Raw genomic sequence first — 13,511 nt, forward strand, 5'->3', positions numbered from 1 at the left:
TTTTTGGGGATTTTCCCAAAAAACCTGTCTTCTCGAAAAAAATCGGTTCCCCAAAAATCTTTTTTTGTTCAGGTAGCCACTCCTAGTGATTTATCTCTAGGGACAATCCACCCCTAGTAACTATCACTTTACTTGACAATTTTTTCACTACTTTCCAATTTTTTCATCTCAATTATTTACTACGCATAAAAAAAATACAGACATGATCATTGAATTACTTACCTTCTTCTTATGCTAGTAAAGGCATAATGTTTTTAAGACAAAACCATTTCATCAATGATTCTCCTACGACTCGGAGTCAAGAATTTCATTTGAACACGTTTTGCATTCAGTATAACTTTGAAGTTTGAACCACAGCTTAGATACCAAGTAAATAAAAAAAAAGAAGTTTTTTTTTAACTGAAAGTAAGGAGCGACTTTAAAACTGAAAACGAACAGAAATTACTTCGTATATGAAAGGGGTTGCTTCCTCATCAACGCCCTGCTCTTTGCACTAAAGTTTGACTTTCTCTCAACTCTACTTTTTAAAAGAGTAAAAACTTTAGCGTAAAGAGCGGGTCGTTAAGATTCTATGACTTTTAGGGGGTGTTTCCCCCTATTTTCAAAAATAAGGCAAATTTTCTCAGGCTCCCAACTTTTGATGGGTAAGACTAAACTTGATGAAACTTATATATTTAAAATCAGCATTAAAATGTGATTGTAATGTAGCTATTGGTATCAAAATTCCATTTTTTAGAGTTTCGCTTACTATTGAGCCGGGTCGCTCCTTACACAGTTCGTTACCACGAACTGTTTGATTTATTTGTATCCAAGCTGTTAACATCGATGCAGAGAGTTACTTTAGACAGCTTTAACTTGAGAAATTTGTTTTCTTTTGCTATTCTGTTTAATTTTCAAAGGTCTGAAAATACGAGGGAGTTATATTGGAATTTTCTCTAAAAAGGGAAAGTATTGTACATATGCAGGGAGGGGGGTTGTTATTTCGTGATAAATTTGGACATTGTCGAGGTATAAATTAGATAAACACGCCACTCCAGACATTTTTTTATGCTCTTTCAAAATGTTAGCCTACCATCATTTTACTAAGAAATTAAATGGACCCTTTAAGATGATACCTTTTACTCTTCCTTTCTGCAATTTGGTTTGTGTCTTATTGTCTTTTACTCAGGGGTTTGGGCATAATATATTCATCTTAAATGCATAATAATTGAGTGTGTGATAGATTAAAGAGTAAGGATGTATTCTACATTCAATGCTCAAGCTTCAGCTGTGTAAAACTCGAGAACAAACTGGTTTTATCTGTCTGCATTAACAAACAATTAGCATACGCTCGGTGGAAAACAAGCGGGAGGTGACTGAATACTTCGAAATTATATAATTTGAGCTATATATTTTATATATTTGCACATTAGTGTTAGGGGGGGGGATTATTAGGTTAGTTTGTTCAAGCTACCCCCCCCCATGTGCAAATATATAGCCTAAATTTGTTTCTGAAGTATTATATTTTCATCATATTTTGGTATTTTTCATTAGGACTAACCAAACTTCACTTCTTGAGCATTCGCAGTAAAATACAAGTGCCGATTAAAGGAATTGATCTTTTTGCCAGGAATCTTCCCCATTTTAAAATTTTATGAATTTTGCCGCTATATATATATATATATATATATATATATATATATATATATATATATATATATATATATATATATATATATATATATATATATATATATATATATATATATATATATATATATATATATATATATATTAGTTAGTCTGTTTTAGTTTCAAATATATTTTTAATTTATATTATTTTGCTTTTAGATTCTAATTATTTTTTGTTTTGTTCTACTTTGAAGAGGCCTTGTCGCACAGAGGCGAAATATTCGTTTGATTTTTGTATCTCTTCGTTTTCTTTTACTGGCCATAGGCCCCTTTGTTTCTTTAATATTCTATCTTTGAATTTTCTCAGGCTCATAGCTTTTGATGGGCAACATAAAACTGAATGAATTTTATATTGAACTGTATATATTTGACGCTTCGGTTGGTATTGGCCCGTTTTGGTCTGATGGTAAGCAATACTTGAAGCTGAGCTATTCAGTTTTGACAGTTTTTCCTGATTTTTAGACGGTGGCATTGAGTAATGAAACTGCTTAAAGCCACTGTTAAGCAGTGAAACTGTGATAATTTAACATACCATTATTAATAATCTCACGTTCTAACCTAAAATGCCGTTAAGCAGTGAAACTGCGAAAATTTAATATACCATTCTTATTCATCTCAAGTTCTAATCTAAATTACAAAATAAAATTAGATCTACGTTGCATGGGCAGGGTGAGGCGTTGCAGCAACCTTTGTTCAGCTTCGCCAAGTAAAGTGTTGCGATAGCAACACTTTGGTTTTTTCTCCTCCGTTCGATTAAACGCTAAAGTTATTAATTTTTAAGGATCTTAAAATAAATACTAGGTACACCAACTCGCAAAAGTTGTAAACTCCTCATTGCAACTAGCAAAGTTGCAAACCCTTTATCGCTGAAGATTATTGTATTCTAACAGACGCTTAGATCACTTAGAAGTCCCCTCATGTCTTACCACTCGAACCAAATTGGTCTTACCATCAAATACACCGGAAACAAATAATAGATACGCCCACGAGCAAAAGTTCCGAACCCCTCATTGCCGAAGACGATTATGAGCTAACAGCCGACTGTTGCTTAAAAAACCCCTATATGTCTCACTTTTGGTATCGGCCTACTTTTGGTTTCAGTGTGTATCTTAATACCGAAGTTTTCAGCCCCTTTAAACTTTCAAACTGGTTTATCCCATGAAGGACTTTTTCTACCAAAAAGTGGCTAACATATACTTTGATCAGTTCATCAAGAGCTATCAACTGCCGTCAAAAAAAAATCGATCTTTCTTAGTTCAAAAGTAGACTTTTTTGCCGCAGGCAAAGTTTCTAACGTCGTGATTTAGAAAGGAGCAAAGGATAAACTCTAGTTTCCTTAGCAATGAGAGAACTTTTAAAGTTTAAGAGGCGCATCTGATATCATTTCTGTATCTGCCTATTTTTGGTTTCAGTGCGTACCTTACTATTGAAGTTGTCAACCCCTTAAAACTTTCAAACTAGTATATCTCATGAAGGAATTTTCCTACCAAAAAACGGATGACATATACTTGGATCAGCCCATCAAGAGCTATCGATTGCCTTCGACAAAAAAATCTATCCGTTTCTGTTCTAAAGTTAACTTTTTTGCCGTAGGCCAAGTTTCTAACGTCATTACTTAGATAGGAGCAAAGGATAAACTCTAATTTCCTTAGCAATGAGAGAACTTTTAAGTTTAAGTGGCACATCTGGTACCATTTCTCTACCGCAATCCCAAGTGCGAAAAACCGAACTCAGCTGAAATCACTAACAAAAATGGGTAGAAACACAAGCGAAAACCATCCTTTTTGGCCCCAGGCAAGAGTTTCACGAAACTTTCCAAAATGAAAAGTCATATTCATCAATCAAGCCTAAGGTCCACACTTTCCGGAAATAACCGTAGAGGTTAGACCCTTACCACTTTCTAAGACTAAGCTGAAATCGGGGTGCTAGGAAAAAAAAAACACGACAAAACCCAAGTGTTTCTCTCGCAACACAATGAAGTTATTTTAACAATTATTTTGTTTAGGAATTTCGATAACTTTTCAAACTTTTTACACAATTATTTCCTTTTTAATATAGACCACTAAGAAAATATTTGGCCTGTTGTTTGTCTCGAAAACATATCAACCGGGGAAAAATACTTAAGATTAATTTCCAATGAAAACCAATACAAGCGTAAGGAAATAAGCGCAAATACAGATCAAACACTTACAAAACACGACCATCTTCTCTCGTGACAGTAACTGCAAGCGATTGTCCAGTAGCATCTTCATTAACTTTGACAGAATATTTTCGTGGGTCCAGAGATACTGGGCTAGGTAAATTAATGCTGGGGATTGGAGGTCTTCTAAATCCTTTCGCCTTATCATACAACTAGAAGAAGCAACAAAAATATCTAACAGCGGTAATATAAGGCCAGGTGTTCGATAGCTAAAGCTTACTTGAATTGAAGAAGTTCATGAAAATAGAAGTGATAAATATGTCCAGATTGGTGGAGACAGACTCATTGTAATTTTGCGTAAGTGTACGCAGCAAAATGTTAGATAAGGGGGTACTGGTACTGTTTAGATATATTTTAAATAGATGAAGGGCCTGTAGGACGGCAGACATAAACAGGAAAAACCTGGCACACACTCTTTTTTGAGGACTGGCAATGCATAGAATGTTTACTGTTATTGAATGAGCTATGATAATAAGTATAAGTAAGTAAACAATAATGGATAAATAACTGATAAATATATTAATAAAATGATTGTCGACAAGACCGTTAATGGGCGCGCTTGCCATCGGCAGATTTTAAGCGAAAATAGCGATCCCCAGGAATCTCTGGATTCTTATCAATTCTCCCTTGATTAAATGCGCTTAATATACCTCCAGAACAATACCAATTTCAGTATGATTTCAAGAAGATCAGGATGCCAAAAATTTAACTTTGATAAAAACAAGAATGTAGCTTTTACCTTGAAAAGGTTTCTTTTCACTGTTCATAATCCGGTTCATACTAGATTAAAATACTGCTAGATTTTTAGGGCCAAAACGCACTTTTTGTTTTTTACCGAGCGTTCATTAAGCGTGTTTAGTATAGCATTGTCGCTTACACACTGGGCTGTAAAAAAAGTCTCGGCAAAACAAACGCGAACGGCAGCGATACAGCCGTCCACAGTCACTACAATAAACGAATGCTAAAATGAACCATCGTTTATTTTAACGCTCATGCCATGATGGTGACCTATGGAATTATTTACATGCTTACATATTCGGCGTTTTTACTGATCGTTTTTTTTTTTTTTTTTTTTTTCAGAAATTCAAGGAAGATTGTAAACTGACAACTGGTGTTGTCTTTGCATTGAGAGAGTCTTAAAAAAAAATTGAGAGATACTTAAAGAAAAAACTAAATTTGAACCTATAATGATTTTTTTAGGGGGGGGATCAGCAATGTAAAATGGTAAACTAAAGCCTGTTTATTTAAAAAATGATGGTCAATCTAATTTCTGTGTTCTAAAATAAAAAAGCTACTATTTTGACAAAATTTGGATTCATTTATATTAAAAAGAATTCTACATATTGGTTTTCAGAATTGCTGCTATTTTAACTGCCCCTCCTGTAATGCCTATACGTGTAGTAAATTCACTAGGATATAGTGGGGGGGGGGTGCACAGTATTTTTTAAGTGTGCAAGAGTTTTATATGTGTGAAAACTTAGTCGTTTTCTTCAATTTTTTTCAGTGAAAATACGAAAATACTTTGTTCAATGAACAAATACGAATAATTAGTCCTATACTTGCACCTTCTTGACAGGCAACTTCTTCGAAAATTCAAATTGCCTAATTAATTAAATCAATTGAAGAACCAAAGCCGATTTTGCTACGTGGGAGATATCAAAGTTATTCCAGCTCCTGCCTCAATAGATAAATGCCTCACCTCCATTTAAATTACTAAAGGAATTAATTGTAAAGAAAGATAAAATCTATTAAATTTGATCTGTATTGTATCTCAGCCACAATATAAGGATTTTTTTTTCATTTTTCAATCATGGATAAATATTAATTGTTAATTAAAATTGATTGTTAGGTCAGATCTCTTATCGACTGTCGTTTTATCTTCAGAATGTTTACTACAAAATGTGTAAGCGCTAGAGTAGCAATGGCAAAAAAAACACTCGGTAAAAACAAGCCAAGTGTGTTTTAGGCTTTACACTTTTTGTAAATTATTTGTTTGAGTTTCATCTATGTATATATACAGATATGAGCAATGTGCACTTGCAAGAATAACTGCGCTTCTTGCTGTTCAACAGCATGAACAATTATTCAGGGAAGAATTTAGAATTCACAAAACTTCAGGCCCTGGTTCGAAAATTGAAATAAGACGTGTCCATCTCTTGAACACAAATTTGTGGTTACTCTTCTTTCAGCCACTAATAGTGATTTATAATTCAATAGACGGCATTGATCTTTCTCGCTCCCTCATACTAAACCTAGCAATATCTGTGCGAAACAATAGATGAGATTTTAACCGGGTAGAATTTGCCATAATTTAATATCTTAAATTAAGAAATCATTCCCGGCAAAACAGAAAACTGATTGTCACAAAAAAATTAGAAATCCATAGTTGAGTCATAGATGTGGTCTGTTTGCTGAGAAGCGTGGATTCTTATACGGTTTACCCTTTCTCTTTGTGGAGTATTATTATCCCTTAGCTTCCATTATTGATGCCCTTCTTTAGAAGGGCATCTTTCATTTAGAAGTTAATTTTACTTCTCGTGTTATTTTATGCATGCATTTAAACTTCTTCATTCGAACACCTTACCGGTTCTGAAATTAAACATTGTTTCGCTTTGATTCTGGCATCTATGTCTCAGTTACATATTAAGTACCTGAATAGAGGCAAGATTATGTAAAAAAAAAATAATTGCAACGCATGAGCAGGTCAACACCCATCACGTGTGTAAGTAAAATGATGGTTCAAATAATTTCAAATTATCAGACTCATCCAACCAGTTTTTAGTGGTGTCAATCCATGGAAACTAGGGGGGAATCTAAAATGTATTTTAAACTCTAGGGTAGGGTTAGACTCGACATCTTTTCAATTTGTCCCATAAAAACACAAAAAATTATATTTTTCAATAAAAAATACTCTAAAAAAGGTATTTTTCAAAATATAGGGGGCCATTACAAAAACATCTAGACCCCCCTAGACTCACATCTAGAAGAGTTTAACCCCCCCCCCCCCCAGCTTGCACCACTGCCAGTTTTACTCCTGTTCCAACTCCTTCAAATAGCTTAAGGAACCATTGCTGGTGGCATGGAAAAAAAGCACAAGAGCTCGACTCAAAACATACTGTCTTTATTCTATTATAATTCAACACTTTTATTGTCTTTACAATACATACCCTCAATGACAATACGCTTTCTGAATGGTAAGTAGTTTCAAACAGCAGTTCTTCTGCTTCTTCTTCAAACAAAAATCTTCTTGGGAGACGAGAAAGGGATATCTAAAATCAAGTAAAATATAACTGATAAGTTAAATAGCAATATCTCGAACACATGGCAAAGGGATCTTATTTAGGACTCATCAGTCTTCATTTACTGCCAAATGGATGTAACTTTAAATGTCATAAGTCTGTACACGCCATCTAAGAACTGAAAGATGGTTGAATGGAAAATTAATTATTCTTAGTGACACATAAAATATCAACTAAAACTTGAATGAGGCATAAATTAGTGATGGTACGATGCCAAAACTTTTACCGATTCCGATTTTGATCCTAAAAAATTGCACCTCAATGTCTCAATTCTGATATAACTTCTGATTTCGAAAACATGTATATACTTTTAGTTGTTTTGTTTTGTTTTTCAACGCATCGAAAACTATTACAAGAATTTTGGTCGATGAATCCCAACCGATTCCGGGCCATGCCCCACTTCGGCAATTCTAAAATTATGATACCCCTTCGTGATTTATAAATTATTATGCACAATTTTACGTTTATTTACCCGGAGCATGCTTAATAGGGTATTAACTTAGTACATTTTTTCGGGTCGTCCTCTAGGCATATTTTAAACAAATGAAAAATGTTGTCTGAATTCAACACCTTTTATACAATGTATGATGTCATTCACAAGAAAAATGTTTATTTTTTCAATTAAGGGTCTAAAGTATAGCGAGCCAAAGGGTGCACATCCTGCCCATGACCCACTGAAACATTGGCATGCCCCACTGGTGTGGCATGCGCCCTACATTGGGATTCACGGGATTAAACAGATCATATTTGCTCGTTTTTCACAATGAGATTTTGGGCTCGTCAAAAATGAGAAACAAGGGATGTGTTTGACGGAAAGCAAATATCGCATTAAAGTCGATTGATTTTAAATTCCATAAAGTGAGATATTTATAGATTTTTTTGCATCGTAGTAAAGTAATATGTTTTTGATTGAAACTAAAATCAAACGTTGGAATTATGGTAGAAAGAACAGAAGCTAATTGTCCTTTGGAGCATAAAAGATTATATAAAATGAAGGTAATATATTTTTACTTAGAAAGGAGTTGAAATTACGTGCCTACGAAGTGCGCTCACAGACATGTATACACCTTACTTTAACGTGTTTTGGTTTAGTTCAACACTCCCCTCAATATTCTCTGAAAGGCTCTCCTGAGTGCTTATCGTCGGGTACACAGGTTGAAACCAGAGATATGCATTGGGAGTCATGAGAGACATCTAATTTCGGCCATACTTATGCACATTATGGGGATTGAGGGTAAAATTTATCTGAACTGCATGTAAAATGTGTTACCTTCAACTTTTCTACATATTATTAAGTAAGAACTATTTTCTTAACCTTCTCAGTAGCCCTAATTTCATCCTTTAACAAAAAGTCTTATATGGCCTTAGGCTATGTAGAAGAAACTAACATACTAATGAAAAAAAACTGATTCAAAAACAGACTAACATGGAAAAAAGAAGGAAATATTATTACTTGATACTTATTATATATTATGAAGTGAGAATTTCATCAATGTTTCGGTTAGTTTTCTTTTGTATAGTCTTGAGCTATATGAAAGCATTAAAAGGAGCTTGTGATAAATCCTCAAAAATAAGAATAAAACCATAGGCACAAAATTACCAATATACGAAATCATTTTCTTTTTATTCTAGGATGTTTCCTTTTGAAGAGCTTCTATTCTTGGCCTTTATCATAGTAAATTCTAAGAATATTTTTCAATCAGCGTAAGCTAACAGTATTTTTGGTTAGTTTCAAAGGTTCTATAGGTTTGCAAGATTTTTTTCCTTTATGTATTTGATGCTCATCTCGCACTCAACAGAGCACAATAATTACCCTTATTCAATAATTTATCGTAATATTGATTGAAATATTACTAGTTAATTGAGATTTTATTAATTAATTGAAATATTCTCTGTTGAATGGAAGGTTACTCTTAAGTCCAAAACTGGACTTGACAGTAATAAAGATCTTTAAGCCTTTAATGTATTATCTGTTTACTTTTAATTCAGTTTTTCTTTCAGGGATACTTCATATGATCCTTTAAAGATGAAAGGCTTTGAAACTTTATATTGGGCTTATTGAAATTTAAAGCTCTAGTGTGCTTTTCAAGAATGAAGTCAACTGAAGGGCAACTAGACCCACTCCTTGCCCTTTTTTGGTTACCCTTTTCAAGTTGAGGGGTATGTAAAACTAAATAAGTAAGTACATCCATGATGCCTTCATATCGATTGGACACGCAAAGGAACTCTGGAGGGGACTCAATCGATTGGAAATTTAAAGTTATATCGTGCTCTTTACGATCAGAGAGTAACCAGACCCCCTCCCTTTTATTTCTTCTCCGAACCCATACCTTCCAAAGACATTAATTGGAAATTTTGAGATAGCTATTCTTATCAAAATAGTCGAAAGCTCCGACAAGATATGTCTTCAGAAGTGAAAAAAAAAACCAACCACTGGGGAAATGACGGAAATAATTTAAATTGGTTATTTTTTAAACATTTGTTTCATAGTCAAAAGGGAGGGCTTTGAACTATCAGGGGTTAGAGGCTGATAATGGGCTAAAATGTTGAATTAGGTCAAAATATGCTTTTTGCGTTCAGTTTGTCCAAAGGGTGTAAGTGAAACATCTTAAGAGTGGCTAAGGGTATTAAGTTCAAACTGTCAGAGAGTGTTGAGGGAAAATATTCAGCTTTTTTTTATTTCAGTTTGAAGAAATAATATTGCCTTTCCATACCATGCATATGTTCGTGTCAAAATCACAAATATAGGATTTTAACCGAGTCAGAAATTTAATGAGTTTAAAGAAAGCTGAGTGATGCCTCTGATATGTATTTATTCTTTTAAAATATCGTTTTCATTCACCAAAATTTTTGAAACATTCTTCCAGAAGGGTTCTGTCGAGTATTTTATCTTAACATTTGCTTTTGACTCAAAATTTGGTTCAGAAACTGTCCCAAACATCGATTTAAAATTTAGCGAAAATATAATATAAGCATGTTTAATACGATTAACGCTCAGTCCATCTTTTGCAAACTAAGAATTTAGATTAAAATCCAACAAATTAATTATTGAGCAGATAACGTGAAAAAGTAAAAACACCCATAAACATTCTATAGGCTAGTGCGTCATTTGCGCTTTACTGGACGAAAATGTATCTAAAATTGTTTTTGTGTAACTATAACATTGAAATACAGTCCTATGGTGGTGCACTGTGGTTGGTCTCAGTTTGGTAATAATGAATTCACTTGGCCTTTTTGTTTGGGAGATTCATTAAGAAAAAGACGGTTGATTAATTGAGTGTTTTCGTTGCTTGGCCTAGGGATGGAGGGATTGAACCATGTTATTTTATTTAAAAGTATTTGTATTCTTGTTATTTGATTATTTCTATCGTTTTTGCCCTTAATTTCATGTGTTGTATTGCAAGCTTAGTGAGAGTAAACATCAGCTTACATTAGAAAAAATTTCTAGCAGTAACAGATTTAGCTTTGTTGGTCACTATTGTTTTTGTTTTCTTTTCTATTGGATTTTGTTTTCAATTTTGTTTACCATGTAATAGCCATAGATTTTTACTCAGTTTTCCGTTCTACTAGGTTCTTTGATTTTTCAGACACGCAGCAATGATTAAGGGGACCCGTCTATTAGGTTTCTCTGAAATTTTTATTTGGATGTTAAATGTTATTTTTCAAAATCAAAGCCTAACTTAGCAGAAACGCAATACTTCAGCAGTAGTTTCAATTTAGGAGTTACGTGATATTTGGGTGCATCCTCTTGTTTATAATGCAATTACTCTACACATTACCTTTGTACCAAAATCTGTTTCTTCTAGCACTTCATTTACTTCATATCCAATACCATACTGATTAGGAAAGAAACATTTCAGAATATCAGCGCCCGATTCATCGTAGAAACAACCAGCTGCTTCACATCTAGCTCGGTCATATTCTTCACCTATAATTTTTTATGTTTATTAGTTCCCTTTTGCCATGTGAACTAAGAATTTGCCATCTTGGTTACTTACAAAAATATTATTTTGCAGTTCAAAACAGACTTAGAGTTTTGAGAATATCAAGGGCAAACCCTCTTTCCTCATTGTTAAAATGTCTTTCTAAATTTCAGTGAGTGATTCTCTCTCCAAAATGGGAAAATTCTCCCATCCTCCTCCCTACCTCTGAATAGAATTACTGCCAGAATTAGCTTATAGTAGGAGTGATTAGCCACTTTTTCAAAGCTGTTTATCACATTACTGAATATCTTTAAAAATTAACAGCTTGTGGAAAGAGACCCACCCCCTTTGCGACTCTTTTTTTAACTGTTCCTATATTTTTCACGTATTTTATGAACTTACCTCCAAATCTGCACAATTTCAAGAAAGAATTTACCAACTAGAATTTGGACAACGATAGAAACGAACAGGTAATCACAGTAAGTAAAAATATAAAAAGCCGTATAGTGCATGCCTAAAATAAATTCATAAGAGTTCAAAAATAGATATGGTCGTTTTAGCTCATCAAATGGTAGAAATTCAGAAGAATCACTGCTTACAACCTTAGAAAACCTATTATTCAGACTTCGATAAATCGGCCTAAGGCCTGAATTAGGCTATATGCCCTTTTTTCTAGCTTTTAACCCCCCTCCCCCAGTGACTTTTTGTGAATGATGAAAATGGGTATGCCACCTAAGAGAAACCTTTAGAAATGGGGATATAACAAAAAATAGGTCATCAAAAGATATTTTTATGGTTCTTTCTTCTTCCCTTATCTACTTTCAGGGCTTGGAATATTAATTGAAAGTAGATCTACATAAGTCTGAAATAAAAAAAAAAAGATTGAGTTTAACTTCTATTAACCTTCAACTTCTGGGAAGTCGCTGGGCATGGTCTTTTGTCAGGGTTAAGCAAAATCCAGAAAAGGTTCAGTACGTTTTAGCCTGTACTAACAATGCCTACTCTAACATCCCTGTGGCTCTACAGCCAAGAACTGGTACATTTTCGGAATGTCGAAAAAAGGGACTTCTATACCCTTTTTATTTTGTCAAGGGTTTCGGTTTCTGAAAACCTTCCTTAAAAAATACTAAACACAATTAAGACACTTGTTTGAGGGGAAAATCGTATGAAGCTAAAATTTCGCATCATAGTATCACCTAAAATTTCCTTTATATATCTGGAGTTTCCTCTTTTGAATACATAAAACCAATTACACAAACGATATCAAAATAATAGCGAAACTAGAATATAAAGCCTATAAGCCTTTCTATTTTGCGCTGCCTTCTGCACAAACAGGGAATTGAATACCAGCTGTTTGTTCGACTCGATCTCCTGTTGAGTGATTCCAAGACTGGCTTCTACATTTTTGCACAGTATGCATCACGAGAGCTACATCTGTCATGACTTATGTGGTGCATCAACTAAACATATTTTCATTTTGGACTTCTATACTTTGACCGTTTGGAGCGACATTAAAACTTAAAACAAGCAAAAATTACTCCGTATATTAAAGGGGCTTTTCCCTCCTCAACACCCCGCTCTTTACGCTAAGGTTTGACTCTTTCTCTCAAGTTTACTTTTTAAGACAGTAAAAAACTTTAGCGTAAAGAGCGGGGTGTTGAGGAGGGAAAAGCCCCTTTAATATAGGGAGTAATTTCTATTCGTTTCAAGTTTTTAATGATGCTCCTTACTTTCAGTTAAAAAAACTTGTTTTTTCGTTTAATTTCAGAACGTTTTTGAATTAATATATTTTTGGATTTTGGCTCTCCGCAAATGAATAATTAAAACGAAATTTGCATATTAATTTTTTTTGACTAAATGGCCATCTTTTAGTTTTGATCGCAAGATTTTGAGAAAAAAGGGGTGGAGGAGGAGGCCTAGTTGCACTCCGATCTTTTGGTTACTTAGAAAGGCAACTAGAGCTTTTAATTTTATACGAGCGTTTTTATTTGTAGAAAATACACGTAACTTGCGAATTAACTTACATAAGGAACTTCTATATTTGTATATTTTTATTACGTATATGAAGGAGTTTGCCCCCTCGTTAATACCTCGCTCTTTACATTACAGCTTAAATATTGTTCCAATTCTTTAAGAATTAAATAAAAAACAAAGTCTTTTTAAATGAAAGTAAGGAGCAACATTAAACTGAAAACAAACAGAAATTACTACGTATATGAAAGGGCTTTTCCTCCTCAACGCCTCGCTCTTTACGCTAAAGTTTGACTCTTTCTCTTACCTCTACTTTTTAAGATAGTAAAAAACTCTAGTGTAAAGAGCGGGGCGTTGAGGAGGAAAAGCCCCTTTCATATACGGAGTCATTTCTGTTCGTTTTAGGTTTCAATGTTGCTCCTTACTGTCATTTAAAAAACTTGTTTT

The 13,511-nt window shown here is 33.9% G+C and overlaps 1 protein-coding gene across 1 annotated transcript in view; it reads right to left on the minus strand.

Annotated features, from left to right (window-relative positions):
* The window catches only part of LOC136029697 (maltase-glucoamylase-like), a 204,610-nt gene that overhangs the window by 172,204 nt on the left and 18,895 nt on the right, over window positions 1–13,511 (minus strand). The window contains exons 2-4 of the mRNA XM_065708202.1: window positions 10,950–11,098; window positions 7,039–7,140; window positions 3,863–4,023 (exon numbers count right to left, since the gene is read on the minus strand). Of these exons, the coding sequence (XP_065564274.1) occupies window positions 3,863–4,023; window positions 7,039–7,140; window positions 10,950–11,098 (412 nt within the window). The remainder of the gene's footprint in view (window positions 1–3,862; window positions 4,024–7,038; window positions 7,141–10,949; window positions 11,099–13,511) is intronic.

Source organism: Artemia franciscana, chromosome 1, assembly GCF_032884065.1.
Source record: "Artemia franciscana chromosome 1, ASM3288406v1, whole genome shotgun sequence".
Taxonomy (NCBI): Eukaryota; Metazoa; Arthropoda; class Branchiopoda; order Anostraca; family Artemiidae; genus Artemia; species Artemia franciscana.